This window comes from Rana temporaria, chromosome 5, assembly GCF_905171775.1.
Source record: "Rana temporaria chromosome 5, aRanTem1.1, whole genome shotgun sequence".
In the NCBI taxonomy this organism is placed as follows: domain Eukaryota; kingdom Metazoa; phylum Chordata; class Amphibia; order Anura; family Ranidae; genus Rana; species Rana temporaria.
Genome location: NC_053493.1, coordinates 217,707,266 through 217,733,618, shown reverse-complemented (window position 1 = coordinate 217,733,618; position 26,353 = coordinate 217,707,266). Strand labels below are relative to the sequence as shown.

At 41.8% G+C, this 26,353-nt stretch overlaps 1 protein-coding gene across 1 annotated transcript in view; it reads left to right on the top strand.

Annotated features, from left to right (window-relative positions):
* Positions 1 to 26,353, top strand: part of CDH18 (cadherin 18) — a 925,909-nt gene that overhangs the window by 518,900 nt on the left and 380,656 nt on the right. Inside the window, exon 4 of the mRNA XM_040353556.1 lies at positions 12,263 to 12,382. Within this exon, the coding sequence (XP_040209490.1) occupies positions 12,263 to 12,382 (120 nt within the window). The remainder of the gene's footprint in view (positions 1 to 12,262; positions 12,383 to 26,353) is intronic.

Sequence of the window (26,353 nt, the reverse complement as noted above, 5' to 3'; positions counted from 1 at the left end):
TCTGAGTTTGGTAAGTGACATTTTACATAATTTATGTGCATTATTCCTTTTGATTTCCACGCCATATAAGATGCTGATTGCATTGAATTATGCAATGCCTCTGAGGGTATTTTGAAATCGGTCCCAGGCATTGAGTGTTGCCAAGATAGTTGGGGAGACATACCATGGGATTTTAGCTATTGTCCCCCATTATGTAGAAGGGGAATACAGAAACCATTATTTTGTTTGTGTAAGCACTGAGGCCAAGTAATAATCCTGAAATCTACATAGCCAGTTCCCCCTGCCTGGCATATATATTTTGATAGTATTTTTTGTAGTGTTAAAGTTGCTAGCTAAGATAGGTATTGGGAGGGTCCTAAATATATAAAAAAATACATTTTTTTCTGCCCAGACATAAGGAAATTGTTGTCAAAGACATTTGCTAGTAGTAGTATCCACCCCTATATTCAAGATATGTGATTTGGTTTCCTTCACTTTGTAGAATGAGGCTTTGCTAAATCAGGCCAGCGTCTTTTGAATCTCCGGTAGAGATGTGACTGTGTTGGTGACCATAGGTATAACATCTTCAGCAAATAAGCTGATTTTGTGTTCTTGATCAGTGATGGGTATCCCTGACATTTTTATGTTAGATCTGATGCTTTCAGCTAGGGGTTTGATCATGAGATTGAAGATTAGGGGGGGGGGGAGGGCATCCCTGTCTCATTCCATTTGTAATATGGAATGGCAATGAGAGGGTGTCTGCTGTATATCTATATATAAAATGATCTTGCGATAAAGAGAATACACTTAAAGCAATATCAAATAAAGGTGTAAACAATGTCCAATAAAAGTATAAATGTGCAGTAAACAGGTGAATAAACAGATAAGTAATCAACAATAAAAAGTTCATCAAAGGTGCTGATGATGAAAAAATAATACGTGAATGGATAGTCACTATACAATGTCCCAGATTGGAGAATGGTCCTACTATGGGGTGACTGTCTAGATGAGTGAAATTATTCCCATGGGGGGTCTCCCTTAGGTATCTTCCACACTAAGGGTGATGAATCAAAAGGTGAATCCACAATTAGTCTCACAGAACTCTCGCCTCTACTGTAATTAATAAAGCATTCATAGATCTTGAGTAGTATTGTTCCTATTTCTCCTCTACGTCCTCTCCAGATGTGACAATTATGGCTACTGGCTTCCACCACTCATGTAGGTCTCCAAAGCCTCTGCTAGCCTGTCTCAAACGCTCCAACAAGGAGCACAAAAACGGTGAGGAAAAGGAGAAGAAAGGCCTCCAATAATGTAGTAAGTTAATTGACAATGCTTTATTATAAACTATTAAAGGTGGACTCTTACAAGGGAAAATAAAAAAATGAGCAAGGATAGCAAATTGCGGCGTTCTGAGCACTGTCTTACTTCTAAGAATGCCACAATTTGCTAGCCTTGCTCGTTTTTTATTTGATATTGCTTTAAGTGTATTCTCTTTAGTGCAAAATCATTTTATATATAGATTTATCACATTTGTGTAAGGTGAACACTGACAGATTTTGCAGCTTCTGAGCACATTTTTACTCACATTTAGATATTCACATTCACTATTTACTCTCTAGTAGCGCAAAAGACTCTCACTTATTTTGTCTGTTGTATATGCTTGGCTCAATGGGACAGAGTACAAGGCCATTATGGTGTTGTAGATTTGTCCTCAGGTTCCAAATTTGGACAGTGCTAAGGAGAGGTAGTTCCAATTTATTCAATCAAATGCTTTTACTGCATCTAAAGATAGGAATATAGAGGGGGTGCTCAATTTTTCTACATGGTGGATAGTATTTATTACTCTTCCGGTAACGTCTGATGCCTGGCGACCTTTCGGAAATCCTGATTGATCTTTTTGAATAAGGGATGGTAGTCTATTTGCTATAAGCTTTGCATATATTTTAAATCTATGTTCAGTAAGGATATAGGTCCAAATTTTTTCGGTGAGTCACAACTAATGCATTTAGCATTTCAGAGGGGAATGTTGCATAGGAGGCAGCTGAATTATAAATATTACATAGTATAGGGGCTAGGATAATTGGATTTTTTGTAGTATTCTCCAGTGAAGCCACTTGGCCCTGGTGATTTAGAATTTGGCAGGTTGTTGATTGCTGGTAGTATTTCAGGGGGTGTTTAGATATAAAGGTTGTTGTGGCGATATAGAGTGGGGATTAGTTTTCTCCAGGAAGGCAAACATTTCCTCCTGGGATGGTTGATGGGTACTTTTATCTTCTTTAATATTGTAGAGGTCTCTATAATATGCACTAAATGCATTGACGATGTTAGGTTTAAGTAAGTTCTCGATAGTATGAGGATGGAATAGAATGGGATTTTAGTTTTGGTTCTATGCCCTTTGACATGTAAGGACATTGCTTTACCTGCCATGTTCCCTGTCGTGTATGTATTCGCTTTATTCTTGCTATAAGTCTTTTCGAAGGACTCAAGGAGTAGAGAGTGCAATTCATGGCGTAGTGAGAAGATTTTGGATTGGAGTTGAGGGTAAGGATTGGTCTTATTCAGAGAACCGCCTGTATATACTATATGGCCTGCCCTATATACTGTTAAACAGGGGAAGAAAAATTGGGCTGTAGGCAGTGGTGGTGGTGCCACAACACTGTAACCCCTCACAGATTCTCTTGTTGAGCACAGGAACGAGGCCTGCTGTGAAATATTACATACATTTTTTTAATTACATGCCCCTGTTAAACAGGGGCAGACAAATTGGGCCTTAGGCAGTGATGGTGGAACCACAACACTGCAACCCTCCCTCACGGATACTCTTTTTGAGCGCAGGAACAACATTCCCTCACGGATACTCTTTTTGAGCGCAGGAACAAGCCCTGCTGTTAAATATTACATCAAAAATTTTAATTACATGACCCTGTTAAACAGGGGCAGAAAAATTGGGCCTCAGGCAGTGGTGGTGGTGCCCTGAACCTAAAATATTCTTAGAAGCTATCATAATGAAGATTAAGAAGGAATAGGATAGTCACTCAGCATAATAGGATAGTCACTCAGCATAGGCAGTCTTCAAGGGATCCCACATCCAAAGAAAAATCTAAATCTTGCATCAGGTGCTTGGTAGCTGGTAATACAAGACTGATTCATTTTTATAAATGTGAGCCAATCAACAAAGTCTATGGACAAGCACACTCTGTGATCAGTTACAAAGCCTCCATCAGCATTGAATGTGCATTCAGAAAGAATGCTGGATGCAGGACAGGCCAGTAGCTCATTTGCATATTGAGCAAGCTCTGGCCAGTGGTCCATCCTCAAGACCCAGTAACCTAGTAGATGTTCTGTTGGAACGGTCTCCAAGTCTGATCTTGCCCCTAGATATTCCTGCACCATGTAATTCAGACGCTGGCGATGGTTGCTGGAACAGATCAGACCTTGGCGCTGAGGACTTAGGAATTGTCTGAAGGCATTGGTCAGCTGGCCACCTTCTCCACCGCTCTTCTGTGACTGAACAAACCTTTAGCAACACGTTGTCCAGCACCAGGAAATTGTAACCTCCCAGGCTCTGGAAACGCATTGCACAAACCTTTCTGCAAGGCCTCCCGAAGATGTTTCATCCTCTGCTCCCTCTGCGAAGGCTGGATAAGATCTGCAATCTTACCCTTGTAACGTGGATCAAGAAGGGTTGCCAGCCAGTAATAATCCCTCTCCTTGATACCACAAATCCTAGGGGCCTTTTGCAGGCTTTGCAGGATAAGGGAGGCCATGCAGCTTAAGTTTGCAGAGGCATTCAATCCTGAGTCCTCTGGGTCACTAAGGATCACATGATCCGCAATCACTTCCCTCCAGCCACGTACAACTCATGGGTTTCTTAGGACTGAAAATGATCCCTTGAAGACTGCTGCTAATGCTGAGTGTTATCCTCCACCTCCATGCTGACACAATCTTCTTCCTGTGTGATTGGCGGTCCCGCAGGAATACTATCTGGATAAAGAAGGCCTTGAGAGGTAAGGAAGTCCTCTTCTTCCTCCCGCTGTTCTGCCTCAAGTGAGCTGTCCGATATTCCATGAAGTGTGTGCTCCAACAGAAAGACAGGAAGACAAGTGGGACAGTAGCACTAATGCTTGCACTGTCACTGCTAACCATCCTTATGGCCTCCTCAAATGGTGACAGGATAATGCATGCATCCTTGATCAGTAGCCAAGCTCCCCTGACCCAGTCCTGGTGCCATACTCACACAGGTACTCATTGATGATCCTCTATTGCGTTGAGTTCCACTTGGTGGGCATGTCCACGGAGAACGTGGTGGGCGTGCACCCACAATGCCACAATTTAAAGGGAACGTACCTGTACGCCCATTTGCCCAGCCGAGCCATTATTGTTCTGACGTATATCGTCGTGCGCTGGTTGACATGTGGTTAAATTATTCAAGAAAATCCTTCAACTGACCCAGTTACAGGTCTATATTGGAATTTATTTTGATGGTCCATATCTATCAACCGGGGACCTATCAAAAAGGCAAGTATCACTTGGAACCTGGGTCTCATTGCTGAACACCAATGTAAAAAATCCTCTCTAAGATAGTGGTTTCTCAGCTAACCAATATATTGCCATCCCTAATACATCTCCATACTCTTTTAACTTTCTGTCTTTAATACAAAAATTTTCAATGAATTGAAGACCTGGGTGGATCTACCCATTTCACTTCTGGGAGATGTAATTTGTTTAAAATGGTTAGCTTCACCCAATTGTTATACCCATTTCAAACCAATCCTCTCTTTTTGACACATAAACATATTAATCTGTTGAATCGGGCAGTTACCTCCTATTTGTGGTGGAATAAGCAACTACGAATAGGTTTAACAAAGTTTTACAATATCTCCCTAGGTGTGAAGGGGGGAACCTTCTGAATATTAGGGTGTACTATTTAGTTTGTCTATGTTGAATACTGTTAGAATGGATATCCTCTTCCTGCGATTCATATTGAGTGTATGCATGTAAAATGTAAATTCCTTATTTCTTGGAGGCATTGCTGCATGGCAAATAGAAACAACCACCAAAAAAAGTCAATATAAATTAATATTAAGGGACACTATTGCAGCATGGTGATAAATACACAAGAAATTAGGCCTCTCACCATTTATTTCTAGAAACCTACCCATACAAGGTAACCCAATGTTTCCCTCTGTAATTCAGCATGAGGCCTTCACAACATGGACATTTAAGGGATTAACTATGGTCTCCTCATTATTTCACCATAATCTTTTTCATTACTGGCAATGTGTGAGCTATGCAAAATCATGTTGGCATGATAGGGTTAAGTTCAAGTTATCTCTAGATTGTTTGTCTCTTATACACACACACACACACACATATACCATCTCAGACATCTATCAGCCTCTCAGCCTGCAATTTATCTTTAAACTGATCCTCAACAACCAATATTGGCAAGGACTTTCCATATGACTCACTCACTCAAAAATTGCTGAATGAGTATAACAGAGTTTTCCACTTGAGACTCTCCAAGTTTCATTGGTGATCAACTCAAACTTATTTACAGAGCTTCTATCCCATTCTTCTCTGCCAAACTTAATCCACAGGCTGCTCTCTGCCCTCTATGTGGTTTATTGAAACCATTATTCACACATTGTCCATGGTCATTTAATCCCATTTTGACTCCCATCCCAACCGTCAAAGTCTAAGAGGGAAAGAACATCTCATTTGCATTGGATCCTAATATGTTTTCTGATTGCACACAGGGTCATTCTGAAGAAATTAATTTCTTCTGCTAATCCAACCATAACATATGTCAAGAGGGAGTTGAAAATCTTTCTATACTGAGAAAAGCTGGACATTGAAATGTTCCAAAATATCTCTTAGAAATGCTTTACCTCTAGGTGGCAAGCATTCTTTGACTCCACTCTAACTCGGAAGCAATATCTCTCTCTACTTCCTTCTGTTATAATCAAGGCTTGGCTCTCCTACATAAAAAAGTCACAAGTGACTAATTAGAATAACGTATGACACTTAGTTCCAATTCAAATACAGTATATCATATATCATACATCACCAATCCTCTGGAATTATTAGTGTAATTCATACTGGACCAGTCCTAGTCTCTTTTATTTCCTTTTTTCTTGGTTCATTTTTTTTTTTTGTAGAACTTAGTACTTTCTCTTGATTGCTACCGGGATCACTTATAGCCTACCTGTCAGACCCTTCTTGAGATTTGTAGAAACCCTCTGAAATAATCCATACACGTCTCCTTTTTTTTTGCATTTGCCTTCTTATTTAAATGGGTTGCTTATAGTCTGTTCTGTGCTACTGTATACTAATCGTCTCTGTAACGTATTACTAATTTTTGTATATCGGCTGCAACCCTGCTACAAAGGTGTATTGACACCCATGACATTGTACTCTGTGAAACTGCAGGCCTATATCAACTCTAGTAATAGTAAAAAAAAAATCACAGGCAAGAGGAGGTACTCAGTCTTGTCTAATTCCAAATGCAGAATGGGAGTATTATTGACCTTAATCCTCACAGAGAGATTTCGGTATAAGATTCCAACAATGTATCTTTTCACCAAATCCTAATCTGTCCAGGACCTAATCCTTAAACATCCAATCTATTCTATCAAATGCCTTTTCAGCATCTGTGGACATAATTAGGCAAGGAAGCTTGTTAACTTCTACACAATGAATGACAGGGAACACCCATCAAATTATCTTTGTCAAGTATGGTTTTATTGTCTCTGTGAGGATTTTGGCCAGGACTTTCATGCACAAATTAAAAACGGGCATGAGCCTAACATTGCAGCCTTTGGTTTTGATTTCTTCTCTTTTGGGATAAGGATGACAAGGGCCAGTCAGGTCTCAGGGGTTTTCTGCCTGTAGTCGTACACACATTGGCTCTACAATTAAATATGCAGATTTAAGACAGTAACCCTTAATATTGTGGTCTTGGCCTGGATGTTTCTCCGTGACCATGACTTTCAGAGCCAAAGTTAATTCTGCCTCCAGAATGGCCTAACTGTTACGTACCTGGTTACCAGAGTCTAGATGCAGGAGGGCCTCTCTTACGGCTCTGGCTCGCGAGCTGCTGAGGTGGGAACAGCAGACTCGGAGCACAGCGGGGTAGGAGTGCCGGGGTAGCAAAGAGTAGAGGCAGGCAGATGAGTCCCTCTGATGTGGAGGTGCTGAAGACACTGAAGCAGAGGATGGGGTCAGCGACCCGAACTGGAGCTGCGGCTAGAGCGGCACATGCTGATGGGATAAGCAGGTTAGTAGGTAACTGGAAACAGCAGGGTCAGGCAAGCCGGGGTCACAACGTATAATCAGATGGTTAAATGTGGAAGGCTGAAGAGTAGTCGTGGTGCAGGCAGGTGGGTCTGGCAGTGGTGGATCAATCAGAAGGGTAGTCAACAGAAGCCGGGTCAAGGGTTGGAGAGGTACGGGTGGTCAGCAAGCCGGGTCAAAAGGTTCAATCAAAGGTTCAGGCAGATAATCAGGTCTCAGATACAAGTTCACTCACAAACTGCAGATCAGGCAGCAATGTGCTGGACACAGCAGTGGGGTTTTAAAGTGGATTTGGCGCCAAGCCGAATTAGTGTGCACGCGTGCGCTCCCGCTTACCGTGCACGAGCATGGGACGCGCAACGACATGCAAACACAGAGGAACGTTGCCGTTTCCCCTGAATGATGGATCGGCAGGATCGGAAGGTGAGTCCCTGACATTAACCCCCCCCCCCAAGGGGCAGCCTCCGGATGCCCAGTCGGGCTTCTTTGTCAGGGTGAGCAAGAAAAAAGGCACGTAATAATTTTTTGGCATGTAAATTACCTTCAGGTTCCCAAGAATTATCTTCTGGGCCATACCCCTTCCATTTGACCAGGAACTGGTTTTGGCCTTGTCGCTTCCTACAGTCCAATATAGCTTCCACCACGTATTCTTCACAGCCGTCGATATGGACAGGTTCAGGAGGTCTGGTTCCCCTGTTAGGGAAGGGGTCAGTAACTGCAGGCTTGAGCAGAGAGACGTGAAACATAGGATGTATTTTCAGAGAATCAGGAAAAGACAGTTCATATGAGACTAAATTAATCTTTCTCTTAACTGGGAAGGGTCCCATAAACGTAGGTGCCAATTTTTTAGAAGGACAAGGTAACCTGAGATTGTTTGTGGACAGCCATACCTGGTCATCCGGTTTAAGATCCAATTCTTCCCTCCTTTTCTTGTCGAAAAATATTTTGCTGTCAGCTTGAGCCTTGGTTACTGCTTCACGCAATAGCTGGTTGTTGCGTTTGAGAAACTCCATGGTACTCTGGACTGCTGGAACTGGTGATTCTGAAAAGAAATCTGGCAAAAATGTTAAGTTGAAACCATAATTAGCAAAAAAAGGAGATTGCCCAGTAGCCGAGTGATTGGCATTATTGTATGCAAATTCTGCTAAGGGTAGCAGCGAGACCCAATCGTCTTGGGAGAAGGTTGTGAAACATCTGATGTACTGTTCTAACATTTGGTTTGTTCTTTCAGTTTGCCCATTAGTCTGGGGATGGTAGGCTGAAGACAGAGAAAGCTTGATTTATAATGTCTGGCAAAGGGCTCTCCAGAACCGAGAGGTGAACTGGACCCCCCTGTCAGAAACAATATTGAAAGGTACCCCATGTAGCCTGACGATTTCTTTAATAAATACACGGGCAGTTTCAGCAGCAGAAGGCATATTTTTCAAAGGGAAAAAATGGGCCTTTTTGGTTAAAACGATCCACAATAACGAAGATTGCCGTACATCCCTCGGAACAAGGAAGCTCTACAATAAAGTCCAGTGCGATCATTTCCCAAGGTCTGTTGGGCACGGGTAAAGGCTTCAGTAGACCCCAAGCTTGTTTTCTGGACGTTTTATTCCGGTTGCAGATAGGACAGGAATTTATATATGACCTGCAAAAGTCCTCTAAGTCAGGCCACCAGAATGTACGTCGCACTAATTCGAGGGTCTTACGAACCCCGAAGTGCCCTGCTAGTGGGTGGTCATGGAGAAGTTTTAAAACTTCAACTCGGATATTTTTCGGTACAAAAACATGGCTTCCTCTCCAAAATAAACCATCTCTGGAACTTAGCGAGATACTGGGGGGCTTGGAAGAGTCGAAAGATGCTTCTCTGATCATGGAGAGTAGATCGGTATGTAGGAGCAGAAAGTTGCTATCCGGAAGGATGGTGTCAGGAATGGATGTATCCTTTGGATTGTCATGCATTCGGGACAATGCGTCTGGTTTAACATTTTTGGATCCTGGTCGATAAGTAATGTGAAAACAAAAACGGGAAAAGAAAAGAGCCCAACGAGCTTGTCGAGGTTTTAGGCGCTTAGCTGACCTTAGGTACTCCAAATTTTTGTGATCTGTGTAGATCAACACAGGATGAGCAGCGCCCTCAAGTAAGTACCTCCATTCTTCTAGGGCAGTCTTAATAGCCAACAATTCTCGGTCACCCACGTCGTAATTTCTCTCTGCGGGGGAACATTTTCGGGAGAAAAACCCTACTGGGTGCATTAAATCCTTGTCCCCTAAGCGTTGAGAGATAACAGCCCCTACAGCCACTTCAGAGGCATCTACCTCAAGGAGAAAAGGAAACGCTGGGTTGGGATGGCTGAGGATTGGAGCTGACGTAAAGAGTCCCTTCAGGGTGTCAAAGGCCTTCTGGGCTTCAGGGTTCCAACGGAAATGAAGGTTCTGTTTAGTGACCTGTGTAATAGGAGCCACAATTGTAGAGAAGCCTTTAATACATTTCCTATAAAAATTTGCGAACCCAATAAAGCGTTGTACCCCTTTCTTATTCCAAGGTGTTGGCCAGTCTAAAATTGCGGATAGTTTCTTTGGATCAATTTCAATTCTTGTTGGAGAAATCACTAAGCCTAAGAACTGGATAGTTTGTTGCTCAAACTCGCACTTTTCTGCTTTTGCATACAAACTGTGCAGGCGTAGGCGATTCAGAACTTTGCAGACATGTACTCGGTGCTCTTCCAGGGAACAGAAGACCAGAATATCGTCCAAGTAGACGATGATGAAGATGTCCAGGAAATCTGTAAACACATCGTTGACGAAGTGTTGAAACGTAGCGGGCGCATTGCATAGCCCGAAAGGCATTACCAAATACTCATAGTGGCCGTATCGGGTGCGAAATGCTGTCTTCCATTCATCGCCCTCCCTGATGCGTATCAAGTTATACGCTCCCCTCAGGTCTAGTTTGGTGAAAATAACGGCAGATCGTAATTTTTGGAAAAGTGGGGGCAGAGGATAGCGATTTTTCACTGTGATATTATTAAGTTCCCGATAATCAACACAAGGACAGAGAGTTTGATCTTTTTTAGTAACGGAGAATATTCCGGCGCCTGCTGGCGAAGTGGACGGGCGGATGAATCCTTTGTCTAGGTTCTCATCGAGATACATTTTTAAAGCGTCCTGTTCCTTCTCGGAAAGTGGAAAAATTTGCCCGAAAGGGATCTCAGCCCCGGGAAGGAGTTCGATCGGGCAATCATATGGCCGATGAGGTGGAAGGGAATCAGCCCCTTTCTTACTAAAAACATCAAGAAATCTGTGGTACGGCTTCGGGACAGACTGGAGCAGACTGGGATCAGCATTTAAGCACAACAGGGCAGGAGATGGATTAGAAGGTCTGGGTAAGCAGTGTTCCTGACAATAATGAGATGGAAAAGTGATATTTCCAGATATCCAGTCAACTTGTGGGTTATGCACCCGGAGCCAAGGTATACCTAAGATTACTGGAAACAACGGGGATGAAATGACATCCAAAATTAACAGTTTCTTGTGATTGGAAGAAGTAGTAGCAGGCAGGGGAAGGGTCTCCCGTGTTACCTGACCTGACTTGATGTGTGAGCCGTCGGCCAAGAAGACAGAGAGTCTAAAGTCCTTTTCACGTAAGGGTATGTTATGTAAATCGGCAAAGGTGGAATCAATGAAACAACTGCATGCACCTGAATCAACGATAGCGTTGATCGATACCGTCTTTTCCAGAAGCTGTAGAGAGAGGGAGAGAGCAAGGTGGGTGGTGTTGGCAGTGATAGCTGAGACATTAACAGGAGATGATGATTTGAACTTACGTATCTTGACCAAGCCGAATTAGTGTGCACGCGCGCACTCCTGCTTACTGTGCACGCGCGCCCATTGGGCTCGCGCACGCACTGTTCGCACGTGCGCACGAGCGTGGGATGAGCGGCGGCGCGCAAACACAGAGGAATGCTGCTGTTTCCCCTGAATGATGGATCGGCGGGATCGGAAGGTGAGTCCCTGACACTAACTATCATTAATTTCTGAGACAATGTTACAATACTTTAGGTCACTGACCCAGTACAAGCATAGATATTAGGAATTCTGATTTCATTCTGACTTTCCTGATTTGTGTGCTTGCTCCCGGTCTATGACTTAAAAAGTATTGAAGCCATTGGACTAACATGACAGCAGGTAATATATATATATATATATATATATATATATATATATATATATAAACTGTATTTGCTGGCATATATGACTACCTTTTACACTTAAAAAAAATGGCCAAAAAGCAGGGGTCGTCTTATACGCCGGGTAAGCTGCTCGGCTGCCTGCTGGATGTGCGGTAATACCGCTTAGCCAATCCCGGTGAGCGATGTATTCAAATGAATACAGAGCCTGCTCAGATTGGAGTAACAACCTCTGGCAATCCGAGTGCCTAAATACAGTAGCCTGCTCGGATTGGCTTTGAGAGTCAGAGAGGTGTCAGCTAATGATGTTACAGCCTCTCCCAATCCAAGCAGGCTTTGTATTAATTAATAGAATACATCACTCGCCGTGATTGGCTTCATCTCCAGCAAGAATGAAGAAGAATATGGCTCCAGAAGAAAGAAAATATGAAGCATCGGAATAGGGGTTGTCTTATACGGTGAGTACAAGCAAAAAATTCTTAAAAAATGGCAAAATTAGGGGGCCGTCTTATACGCCTGGTCGCCTTATACGCCGGCAAATACGGTATATTATATATGTATATTGCTTTTGGTGCTTGTTATTTCATAGACACCAGGGTTGATTTGCAGGATTGGGTATTGCAAATAGTCACATCTTTGTTATGTCATTTTAGAAAATATATGCAATTACTGTGAATCTATTCTATTGAAATAATGTTAATTATTTATTTTTTTAATTCACAAGCAATTAATTGTCCTGTGTTAAATATTACTGCACATAACATAGCAAACATAATAAACATACATTTAACAGTTCAATTTTCTCAATTGTGCAGGTACCTCTGTTATTCAGGTGACAGCTACGGATGGTGATGACCCTACATATGGAAACAGTGCCAGAGTTGTTTACAGTATTCTCCAAGGACAACCCTATTTCTCTGTTGACCCCCAAACAGGTAGGCAAGCAGAGTACACAAATGATTATTTCACTGTCTGAATGTTACACAAAAAAATGTTTTATTTTTTTTACAGCGCGAACAGCTGTAATGATATAATGATGATACTACCATGTATATTTATAGAGCCATTTGTGAAGAGCTGTATCAAATGTATTCCATTCCAATCACTATAATTCTATTTTAACACATGGGTAAATCCACATTTATAGAAATTATGGTTTTCATACATTTACCAGCTGGTTATCAAGTTTTTTTTTTTTTATTGTTTTGTTTTTTATCTATGGAAAGCCGTGAGCAAGAAGAGAAAAACAATACAAGATGCCATTCTAAGATAGTTGTCTACTGCTCAATATATGTTACAGTAACTTACTCTCTCCATTCCAGATTTGGTGCCACCTCCATCTCCCATTGTTGTGGACACTGCTATAGCCCAGTCTACTATTGTCTTGTCTCTACAGTCCAACCCACTGCTGTCTAGTCTGCTACTGTCTAATCTGCTACAGTCCAGACTGTTACAGTCCAGTCTGCTTCAGTCCAATCTGCCTTTCAGCTTTCCATGGGCCAATCTACCTTAGCAGCCATGAGTGCCTGTTTGGTGACCTGGGGTAAACTTAAAGTCTAAAGCCTCGTACACACGATCGGTCCATCTGATGAGAACGGACCGATGGACCGTTTTCATCGGTTAACCGATGAAGCTGACTGATGGTCCATCGCGCCTACACACCATCGGTTAAAAAAACGATCGTGTCAGAACGCGGTGACGTAAAACACAACGACGTGCTGAAAAAAACAAAGTTCAATGCTTCCAAGCATGCGTCAACTTGATTCTGAGCAGAGAAGAAAGAAAGTCACCGCTCCAGGTGGGTCTACTATACGGTCACACACTGTTACAGGATTCCAAGGGTGCTGGCGGTGCACTAGGCAAGCATAAAAGATAGATGAAGGATGGATGGCCGCACTCCAAAAACCATACAGGTTGTCTTTTATTAAATGAACAGCAGATATAGCACCAGATCAAAACAACAGGAACAGGGGAACAGCTGTTGTTTTGATCTGGTGATGTATCTGCTGTTCATTTAATAAAAGACAACCTGTACGGTTTTTGGAGTGCGGCCATCCATCCTTCATGGAGACCGATCTGTGTCCCTTGTACATAGGGACATAGATCGGTTACCCCCCCCCCCCAGTCACCCCCCCCTCCACCTACAGTTAGAACACAATGCAGGGAATACATTTAACCCCTTCCTCATTTATACTGTAATTACGTGCATATTTATAGCACTGATCACAGTATAAATGTGAATGGCGCCAAGAATGTGTCAAAAGTGTCCGATGTGTCCGCCATAACGTCGCAGTCCCAATAAAAATCGCAGATCGCCGCCATTTCTAGTAAAAAAAAAAAAAAAAAAAAAATAATAATTCTGTCCCCTATTTTGTAGGCGCTATAACTTTTGCTCAAACCAGTCGCTTATTGCGATTTTTTTTTTACCAAAAATATGTAGAATACGTATCGGCCTAAACTGAGAAAAAAAATGTTTTTTTTTTTTTTTTAAATTGGGATATTTATTATAGCAGCAAGTGAAAAAAAATTGTATTTTTTTCAAAATTGTCGCTCTTTTTTGTTTATAGCGCAAAAAATAAAATCCGCACAGGCGATCAAATACCACCAAAAGAAAGCTCTATTTGTGGGGAAAAAAAGGACATCAATTTTGTTTGGGAGCCACGTTGCACAATCGCGCAATTGTTAGTTAAAGCGACGCAGTGCCGAAAGCTGAAATTTCACCTGGGCAGGAGGGGGGTATATGTGCCCAGTAAGCAAGTGGTTAAAGGCAATGGCCCAGTGGATAGAGCTAAATAGGGTGTGGATTAATCCAGTACTGTACTAGCTATTGGTATATCCTGTATGGGGGTGAATAAGCAACATATTTGAGGTGTTAATGGAATTATGAGACTAGCGTTATGCCAGATGTTTTTTAAGTGAGGGCAATCCCCAAAAATATGTACAGTAATAGTGTTCTATGTGTAGGGCAGCCCCTAAATCAAAGCAGGGATGTTGAAAGATAGAATGAAAATGGATTGAGTTTGGCCGTGGTGAGATACCATCTATAGAGCAATTTAGTGGATGATTCTCTAATTGTGGTTGTTTTGGTACATTTAAAAAAAAAAAGTTTTCTTTTCTAAACTGGGGGTGCAAAAGGTATCCGCTGATTCTTCCATTGTTTCTCTATGGCAATGCATTTCTCAAGAATTGTCTCACTCTTCTCTGATCCCGAATAGCATAGGGGGTGGCCCAGATTGGAGATGGGTGTGGCGTGGAAGGGAGTGTAGAATTTAATTCTGGATCCAGTAATCATAGTTTGACCAATAAGTCTTTGCCTTCAGTGACATTGAGGACTGTGTAAGTGGTTCTGTTGTGAGGTACTGTCAGTTTAACCACTTAAGAACCGCCTAACGCCGATATACGTCGGCAGAATGACACCGCTGGGCACAGGCATGTACAGTTGCCCTTTAGTGTCCAGCCGTGGACCCGATCGCTGCCGGTGTCCCCCGATCGGGTCACAGGAGTTGAAGAACAGGGAGAGGTGAGTGTAAACACACCTTTCCCGTTCTTCTCTGTGACAGTGTCACTGATCGTCTGTTCCCTGTTATAGGGAACGATGATCAGTGATGTCACACCTACAGCCACGCCCCCCTACAGTAAGAATCACTCCCTTAGGGCACACTTAACCCCTTAGCGCCCCCCTAGTGTTTAACCCCTTCACTGCCATTGTCATTTTCACAGTAATCAGTGCATTTTTATAGCATTGGTCCCAAAAATGTGTCAAAAGTGTGAGGAAGAACTTGAAGGTTTATTGTAAAAGGAATATAACATGAGTACATGGAAAGGGAGAGAATAGGGGTTTCTTTTTTTTTTTTTAGATTGATGGTGTATGCAAGTGTGATAGGATATGTGATAGGATGAATGAGAGTTTAAGGCAGTAGGATATATGAAGGCACATATAGGAAAGAATTTTTGATACATTTGGTTTATAGATACTGGTCAGATTCTGTACATTGAATAATGACTAGGAATATACATATGCAGTAATGTGATAGAATCGTGTTTAATTGTAAATTCTTTGTATTTAAAAAAAAATTAATAATAATACAAATAAATTGAAAACAGAAGTTCAAAATCCTTCCTTAAGTCTTTATGTGCGAATGATAATTCACCATGCTTAGTCTCTAATATATCTGTACGTCCGCCCAGGGAGGCTATCTCCTGCTTTAAAGTGCTGGTTGTTTTATGCAATTCACTTTGGAACTTGTTAGCCAGCTTGTCATAAATGGCAGACAAACTGGCATCTAAGTCAGCCTTAGTAAGTTGAGAGGGGTACTCACTCTGATGATGTGGAGATGTTTGTTCGGCCAGAGCACATGCAGAAGCAGGAGATGCTTTCTACTTTAACCCTAATTAACGATGCCCCCTTATTTCCCCTAAGCTATTATCTTCTGCTGAGTTTTGTTTTCATCTCTTTGCCATTAATAGTTTTTATGCAATATTAATTCATGTGCTTGCTTTTTTTCGGTATCAGATAACAATAAAATGTGTAAATACAGGGCTTATATAATGTTTATAAACTTTATATAGTTTATAAAAATCATATCTTTTTTTTTCTTTCCATTTACAATTAAGTTCTTCATACTTTGTGCAGAAAAATACTGTAGTGCCATTTTAGATATGGCATGTTAAAGAATAAAATATATACTTTTTATTTACATTAAACATTCTTAATTTTAAAATGAACACTGATCAAATTAGATTGCATAGAAAATTATATTTTTTTTCAAAGAGAGAAAGCCTAATCCCCCCTACATCCCCTTCCACAAAAAAAAAAAAAAAACAGAAAACAAACAATGTATTTGTAATATGGTTAGATTTAAGTAATGGCAAAGTTATTGCTAAAAAATAGGTCTATAGTGCAAATGTAAAAATGTCTCTGGTCCATAAGAGGTACACAGTTATTCAAGGTTCATGAAGACATGGATGAGTGAGTTTGGGGTGGAGAAAGTTGACTGGCCTGACCTCAACCCGATAGAACACCTTTGGGCTGAATTAGAGCGGAGACTGCGAGCCAGGCCTTCTCGTCCAACATCAGTACCTGACCTGACAAATGTGCTTCTGGAAAAATGGTCAAACATTCCCATGGACACACTCCTAAACCTTATGGACAGCCTTCCCAGAAGAGTTGAAGCTGTTTTAGCTGCAAAGGGTGTGCCAACTCAATATTGAACCCTACGGACTAAGGCCCCGTACACACGATAGAATCCATCCGCAGATAAATCCCAGCAAATGGGTTTCTGCGGATAGATCCTATGGTGTGTACACGCCAGCGGATCTGTTTCCGCGGAGAAATCTCCTCTGGGATGGATTCCAGCAGATCGGATATTTGCTGTGATGCACAACAAATCCATCTGCTGGAATCCATTCCAACGGATGGATCCGCTCGTCTGTACAGACTTACCGGATCCATTCGTCCAAAGGGATTCCCCGCACGAGTCGTAATGATTTGACGCATGCGTGGAATTCCTTATATGACAGCATCGCGCCCGTCGCCGCGTCATAATCGCGGCGACGGCGCGACACGTCATCGCCTGAAGATTTCCGCGCGGATTTCAATGCGATGGTGTGTACACTCCATCGCATCGAAATCTGCGGAAATCTTTGAGAGGATTTATCCGTGGAAACGGTCCGCTGGACCGTATCCGCGGATAAATTCTCTCGTGTGTATGGGGCCTTAGACTGGGATGTAATTTATGTGCGTGTAAAGGCAGATGTCCCAATACTTTTGGTAATAGTGTGTGTTTATATATATATATATATATATATATATATATATATATATATATATATATATATATATATATATATATATATATATATATATATATATATATATATATATTTTACAGTATATATCTGTAAGAAAAAAGTTGCCCAGACCAATTTTCAGCTTTCAGCGCTGTCGCACATTGAATTGTGCGGTCATACAACACTGTACCTAAATGACATTTTTTCCCCCACAAATATAGCTTTCTTTTGGTGGTATTTGATCACCTCTGCGGTTTTTATTTTTGTTAAAAAAAATGAAACGTACGATTACATATTTTGTTATATTTTTGTTATAAAATTTTGCAAACAGGTAATTTTTCTCCTTCATTGATTTATGCTGATGAGCCTGCACTGATGGGCACTGATGGGCTGCACTGATGTGCACTGATGGGCACTGATAGGCTGCATTGATGGGCACCGATAAGCCGGCACTGGTGGGCACTGATAGGCGGCACTGATGGGCAGCACTGAGAGGTGGCATTGATAGGTAGCACTGATGGGTGGCAGTGATGGGCACTGATGGGTGGCAGTGATGGGCACTGATCGGCACTGGTAGGTTATACTAATAGGAAGCATTACTAGGTGGCACTGATGAGGCACTGATTGGCACCACTGGTGAGCATTGATAGGTGGCACTTGTGGGCATTCATAGGTGGCAGGTGGCAGGTAGCACTGGCAGGTGGGCACAGATGAGGCAGAATTGCCTCTTCCTCTTCGGGACCGATGTCCCTTGTACACAAGCTGGTGATCTGCTTTTTTTTCTCCTCATGCTGTCAGCGTGAGGAGAAAAAAAATGTTACCGATCCTTTGTTTACATCATGTGATCAGCTGTCATTGGCTGACAGCTGATCACATGCTAAGGGGCCGAGCCCGGCCCCTTACGCGGATCTGTGATCACTCGAGTCTCAGTGAATCGGTGATCACAGCGTGCGCCGTGTGCGCCCTGCAAGAAGCGTGTGTTGCGTGTGCAAAGGGGAGGATGTCTATTGACAGCCTCCCGGATTTTCAAGCCTACGCTATAGCCATCATTCATCTATAGCGTGGGCTGCTAGTGGTCAAAAAAAAGCTACTTCTAGCAAGATCTAGGGGTCATAGAGACAGGGGTAAGGTAAACATACAAACTACCTTTTGTTTCTTTAGTTAATTTTTTTTTTAAATAATCGAACTTCATAAGCAGACCTTGCATTTTACTGTATATATATATATATATATATATATATATATATATATATATATATATATATATACACACACACATACATATTTTGTTTTTAGACTTTTGTAATAAAACAATCCTGTTATTTTCTTCCAATATTGATATCCAGTGCTGGCACACTACTGACTTTTTTTTTTCTTCCAATTATTAGAAAGGTCACATAGTTTTTCCAGACATTATCAGGAGCCTTACTATAATTTGTTTAATACTGAATACTTTACATTTATGATCATATAATATTTTTCTCACTTTACTGCCTGCAACCATATTTTAATTAGTAATATATCTCTGTTATTTGAAGCCATATACAGTATGATATCATCTATCTTTAGAAGATATCTGTATTTTTTGTTGGAAATACCTATTTATTCTGTATTCCGTTTCCAAGTTCTCTTAATCCTTAATCCTTTAGGGCAGATATATTAATATTTCTACATGAGCTATGCAGGCGATTATAAATTTAATCCTATCATTTTTATTAAGAGTTTATGCCACACATGCATTGATCTGTTTGATCATCGCAGTGCAAGTATGGCAGAGCATAATAAATGATCTTATTCTTAAGAAAACTTGGATGATGTATAGACCACATTCACCAAACAGTTAAATACCTTTTTTATTTAACAAAACTTTTCAACATCTTTTCTTACATAGCTGAGACAAGGTTAATAGCCTGAGCCGTAAATGGCCATTGTCTGATTCCTAAGGGCTGCACACCACTTATGGGGCAGACATGTCACTCTCATTGAAGCTGAACAATATGTCCTGTGCCAGGGGTTATATGAAGGCTGCTTCTAATGGAGGGTATTGCCTTAGTCAGGTAGAAGGAGAGATGAAAAAGTCTGTAATTTATCACTGGTTTATTGTCATAATTGTGCTTGCAGATGGAAAAACTAAATTAACTGCATGAAACAAAGTAATTAGTGAACTTTTTACAGGTCCAGCTGACTGCTGTGCAAGATCTACTGGGACCTCATGCAGTTAGCTAAAGACAAGTTTACATAGCAGTAATTAAACAAGTGTTTTTTTTTTTTCATACTTTAAGAGTTTGCGTGTGTGTTTACTATAAGTATTGAAAAAGAAAAACTGAAGATGCGAGAAAGGAAGCCAGCACTTCTCTCCCTCTTACTTCTTATGCCGCATACACACAACCATTTTTCGGGTTGTAAAAAACAAAGAGGTAGATTCAGGTAGGGGCGCGCACTGCTACGGCGGCGCAACGTTCCGTTTTTATGCTACGCCTCCGTAAATTACTGGAGCTACGCTTCATTCACGAAGCATTTGCTCCCCCGTAATTTGCGGCAGCGTTTCGTAAAAGGGGCCGGCGTAAGCACGCGTAATTTAAATGATCCCGTAGGGGGCGTGGATCATTTAAATTAGGCGCGTTCCCGCGCCGAAGTACTGCGCATGCTCCGTCAGGAAAATTTCCCGACGTGCATTGCGGTAAATGACGTCGCAAGGACGTCATTTGCTTAGACGTGAACGTAAATGGCTTTCAGCGCCATTCACGATCCACTTACGCAAACAACGCAAATTTCGAAAATCGCGACGCGGGAACGACGTCTATACTTACCATTGGCTGCGCCTCCTAATAGCAGGAGCAGCCTTACGACGGAAGCGACGTACGCAAACGACGTAAAACTTGAACGCCGGGCGCGCGTACGTTTGTGAATCGGCATGAGTATGCAATTTGCATACTCTACGCTGACCACTACGGGAATGCCACCTAGCGGCCAGCGTCAGATTGCACCCTAAGATACAACGGCATAAGAGCCTTATGCCAGTTGTATCTTAGGCTACAGTCGGTGTATCAATCTTTCTGAATACAGAAAGTTGATACGCCGGCACTACTTAGCAATTACGCTGCGTATCTATGGATACGCAGGCGTAATTGCTTGCTGAATCTACCCCAAAGTTTTTTAAAAATATATTTAAAAATGATTGTGTGTGGGCTTCAGAGCATTTTTTGGGTTCTGAAAAACGGGCAAACATTTTTTTTGAACGTGCTCTATTTTTTCACGACATTTTAAACAATGCCGTTTTTCAGGTTGTAAAAAATGATCGTGTGTGGGCTTTAACAACGTGAAATACCCGCGCATGCTCAGAAGCAAGTTATGAGACGGGAGCGCTCATTCTGGTAAAACTACCGTTCGTAATGGAGTAAGCACATTCATCACGCTGTGAGGCCCCATACACACGAGAGGATTTATCCGCAGATACGGTCCAGCGGACCGTATCCGCGGATAAATCCTCTCAAAGATTTCAGAGGATTTCTATGCGATGGCGTGTACACACCATCGCATTGAAATCCGCGCTGAAATCCTCTGCCGATGACGTGTCGCGCCGTCGCCGCTATTATGACGCGGCGACGGGCGCGACGCTGTCATATAAGGAATTCCACGCATGCGTCAAGTCATTACGACGCGTGCGGGGAATCCCTTTAGACGGATGGATCCGGTAAGTCTGTACAGACGAGCGGATCCATCCGTTGGAATGGATTCCAGCAGATGGATTTGTTGAGCATGTCAGCAAATATCCATCTGCTGGAAATCCATCCCAGGGGAGATTTATCTGCGGATAAATATCCCACGGAGTGTACACACCATAGAATCTATCCGCTGAAACCCGTTTGCACGGATTTATCTGCGGATAGATTCTATGGTGTGTATGGGGCCTGACAGACAGAAAAGCGTGAATCGTCTTTTACTAACACAAAATCAGCTAAAGCAGCCCAAAAGGTGGCGTCATCCGAATGGAACTTCCCCTTTATAGTGCCGTCGTACATGTTGTACGTCACCGTGCTTTGCTAGAGCATTTTTTTTTTCACGATTGTGTGTGGGCACGGCTGTTTAAATGATGAAGTTGGAAAAAAACGTTGTTTTTTCTAGAGCCTGAAAAACATCGTTTTTTACAACCCAAAAAATGATCGTGTGTATGCGGCATTAGGCTTAAAGGATAAACTCACCTATCAAAAAAATAAATATGCACATATTTTATGGGTAAAAAAATAGCATTTATTCTTTTTTAATACTGTAGCCTGCAAAGCATTGCACCCGTGATGGGCACCCGTGATCAGACTCTCAGTAAGCTGTCTGCCTGTACCTCCTGTATGGGCAGAAAATGTATGAACTGCTGGAAGAATGCTGGAAAAATCAATGAACTACGTGAGTGCTCATATTAGCACCCTCACAGTACATTGAGAACTACAAGCCATTTGCAGTGGTGGACAATTGTACTTCAGAAAAATATGAATAAATGACACAGCTGTGTGGGTGTAGCCCAACATAGCCATGCTGTTTTCAAATTTAGACAGCGCATGAAGATCCCCCATCCACTGTCACAAAGTGGGGAGCACTGATGGTGGGGAGGTGGATGTATAGAAGCATGTTACACCCTAATAATGAGTGTTCAATGCAGACATGCACTGTTGTGTATATATATATATATATATATATATATATATATATATATATATATATATATTTTTTTTTTACATATTTTATTTGATTTTAAGAATAAACAATACATTCAATACAAATGCAACAAAAGCATAGATTTGTGGATTTTGTCCTGAGCAGGCTTAGTCTAATACAGATTTCAGATTATATATCTCAGTTAAACTAGTAGAATCGAGAAAAGAATGGGGGAGGGAGGGAGAGGGGAGAAGAGGAAAAAGAGCAGGATGAGGGTCCTGATCTAAAGACTAGTGGTACTAGGGAAAATAAACAGTGCATCTTACAAACCACATAACTTAACCTGTGTTGTTGTAAAGGGAAGCTTGGATGGAAAAGTGAGAGCTCTGCTTCTGACTCACCTCAGGTTCCAGAGGGGGGGGGGTGCTCGGTTCAGCGTCCTAAAGATGATTAGTTAGAGCAGGTTGAACGATACATATTATTATACAGACAAAACTGTTAAGGGAACCCTTTGGTTAGCTGTCTGAACTTAGGTTTGGATCTTACTTACATTGAGTGAGCAGGGGGGCGAGGGAACTGCAGGAATCTTGTGGTCATTTCTCCTTGGTATCCAACTTTCAACCTGGTAAAAGGAATTGAGAAGATTCAATCTTCTAAAAGGGAAGGCCGTAGTTAAGTCTATGGTAGGAAGAGTGCCATATCTTGTAGAGGTAGGAGGACCTTAGGGACACTTGTTCGTGAGTCAGAAAGGTCGCATTTATGAATGTCTAAAATCATTATTAGCTGAAAAAAACAGTCGATTTTACAAAATTCCTACAAAATATAAAAGCTTAACATGTATTTAGTTAATAAATAACAAATATTTGTAACTTTTAAACCTCACCTTTTTGTGAAATGGTGAAAATCGAACAGATGCAAAAATGTAAATATCAAAATTTCTCAAAAATCTGAAGGTTTTCATAGTTCCCTTACAGCTTCAACAATTTGTAAAAGACCCTCCAAGCCATATATTTTCTGAAATCACATGACCTTTAGAATAAAAAGAAGGTGCTACAAATTTTTTACACCCCGCAGTATTTGCGCAGATGTTTATCAAGACAATACTGTATATTCACAAAAAATACACCAAACCCATTATTAGCAGAAAAAAATACAGCTAATTTTACAATATCACTGCTGAATCCCTACTAAATATACAATCTTAACCTGTATGGAGTTAAAAAAATAACAAAAAAATCCAAATTTGTACATGTACCTTTTTGCAAAATGGTGAAAATCGAACGTACGCAAAAATGTAAATATCTGAAGGTTTGAATTTTTCATTTACAGCTATCATAATTTGTGAAAGATCCCCCAAACCATATATTTTCGGAAAGCATATGGAGCCAGATTCACAAAAGAGATACGACGGCGCATCTCCTGATACGCCATCGTATCTGTGTTTTAGGGCCGTTCTAACTATGCGACTGATTCATAGAATCAGTTACGCATAGCTAGCCCTAAGATCCGACAGGTGTAATTGAATTACACCGTAAAATCCTAGGATGCAATACTTCGGCCGCTGCTGGGGGGAGTTTGCATCGTAAACCAGCGTTGGGTATGCAAATTAGCAGTTACGGCGATCCACAAAAGGTTTTTCCCGTCGTTACGTCATCGCAAGTTTTAGATTCCCGTCGCAAAGATAGGGCTGCTATTAACATGGTGTAAAATTACTCCACCATGTTAAAGTATGCCCGTCTTTCCCGCGTTGCTTTTGAAATTTTTTGTTTTCCCGGCGTAAGTACGTTACGCACGTCGCGATTCTCAACACGTCGGCGCGTCGTAATTTCGTGCAAAGCATGTCGGGAAACTTGCGACCGGAGCATGCGCAGTACATCCGGCGCGGGAGCGCGCCTAATTTAAATGGTACCCGCCCCATTTGAATTGGGCCACCTTGCGCCGGACGTGTTTACGATACATCGCTGCAAGTTTCCAGGTAAGTGCTTTGTGGATCGGGCACTTAGACTGAAAACTTGCGGCGGTGTAACGTAAACGGGTTACGTTACGCTGCGCCGCAGGTACGAGAATCTGGCCCATGATCTCTAGAATAAAAATAAGGTGCTACTGATTTTTAAGGACCCTGTGGTATTCACGCAAATGTTTATCAAAACAATATATACGCAAAAAATACACTAAAGCCATTATTAGCAGATAAAACCACTGCTAATTTTACAAAATTACTGCTACATCCCTACTAAAAATATAAGCTTAAGCTGTATGGAGTTAATAAATAACAAAAAAAAATTACACTGTGCCTTTTTGCAAAATGGTGAAAATCGAATGTACGCAAAAATGTAAACATCCAAATTTCTATAAAAATCTGGAGGTATTAATTTTTCACTTACTGCTTTCAGAGTTTGTAAAGGACCCCCCAAACTATATTTTCTTAAAGCATATGACCTCTGGAATAAAAAGAAGGTGCTACAGATTTTTTAGGCCTTGTGGTATTTAGGTTGTTCTCACAGTACACATTCATGAATATACATATATTCCACATATCAGCATGGAGCATAGTAACCTGAAACAATATGTTTCAGAGAGAAAGTCTCTCAAACGCTGGTACAATGTTGGCCAATTAATCATATAAAGGTTTGATTAAGAGGCAGGGAGACTAATCCCAAGATACAGTAACCCCTATCCTGCCGAATGACCAAAAAAGACTCTTGCACTCGCTCAAAAATAGTCCAAGGGATATTAACTCTAAAGCCCTGTACACACGATCGGTTTGTCTGATGAAAACGGACCGATGGATCGTTTTCATCGGACAAACCGATCATGTGTGGGCCCCATCGGTGTGTTTTCCATCAGTGAAAAAAAATAGAACATGTTTTAAAATTTTCCTATGGATAAAAAAAAAATAGAAAATAAAAACGATCATCTGTGTGGAAGTCCAACGGTCAAAAATCCATGCATGCTCAGAATCAAGTCGACGCATGCTCGGAAGCATTGAACTTAATTTTCCCAGCACGTTGTAGTGTTTTACGTCACTGCGTTAGACACGGTCGGATTTTTGACCGATGGTGTGTAGGCAAGACTGATGAAAGTCAGCTTCATCGGATATCCGATGAAAAAATCCATCGGATTTGATTCCATCAGATATCCGATCGTGTGTACAGGGCATAAGAGCCATTGACGTTGTCTAATTCATCTCAAGCCCAGAGAAAGATCCAAATTTACGCAGCATGTTGGGAATAGAAGTAAGAGAGGAAGTAACAAAAAGCAGCATGTCATCCACAAAGAGTGCATACTTATGCTCCCAAGAACCACACAAAACCCTCTTAATGGCCGGGTTATCATGGATTGAGATCGCTACTATATAAATCTCAATATCGAAAATCAATGTGTAAAGGGCAGTCCTGACCAATTGCCTTGCAATCCTAATGGGATCAGAATAATAGCCCAAACCTTGGCTTAGGGACCGGAATAAAAGGCATCTAACGAGTGTCCAAATCCCCAAGCCACCAAGACCTTAAACATGTAGGTCCACGATACCGAATCAAAGGCCTTTTGCAAGTTAATAGATAAATATAGGCCTTCCTGGCTGGTACCACTGTTCCACTGAGACTGAAAATGAGAAACAATGTCTATTGTCCACCTAATTTGATCAAGGCCCTGTCTTCCTGGTAAGAATCCCACCTGATCCACCTGGCCATCTATTAGTAAGGATCTTTGTAAACAGCTTGTTGTTAATTAGAGAAATGGGCAGACAGTTGCCTATTTCTCCTGGGTCCATATGGGGAACCAATATGTCCTGAAACTTACAGTTTTAGAGTGCAATAAAGCCACCCAGCCTCGGGCTGACCCCGTCTGTGCGTGTTTAATTGCTGCTAAGATCTCCTGGTCCATGATTGGCTCCTTTAGATGGTTTTTATGCCAGTGGCGGTCTATCCATAGAGGGCGGTGGAGCGCCGCCCCCTCTGGTTCCGCACCGCCACTGAAATAACATGCATTGCATGAATGTATGTTATTGTTGCCAGCTGGCGCTGGTCTAATTCAGGTGGCCGGACATTGAGCACCGACCACCTGAATAACGGCAGCTGGTTGGCTGTGCGGAAGTGCCTATCAGGGCCAGCGGTTCTGATAGGCTTTCCGAGTACAGCCCTCGTCTCCCGGATGCTTTATCCAGGGAACGTACGGGGTGCATTCCTTGGATAAGACTGACGACCGTCTCAGCCAATGAGGTTCACCGATTCTGGTTAACGGTAACCTGATTGGCTTAAGCGTCACCAAGGTGGGAGAAGACATCAAGGGCCGTGCAAGGATAAAGGTAAGTGAATTTTACAGGGCACAGCGGCGACAATGGACACAGTGGTGACAATGGTCATCAATGGGCACAGTGGCATCAAGGGCACAGTGGCGACAATGGGCATCAATGGGCACAGTGGCACAAGGGCACAGTGGCAAAAATTAAAGGGCACAGTGACATG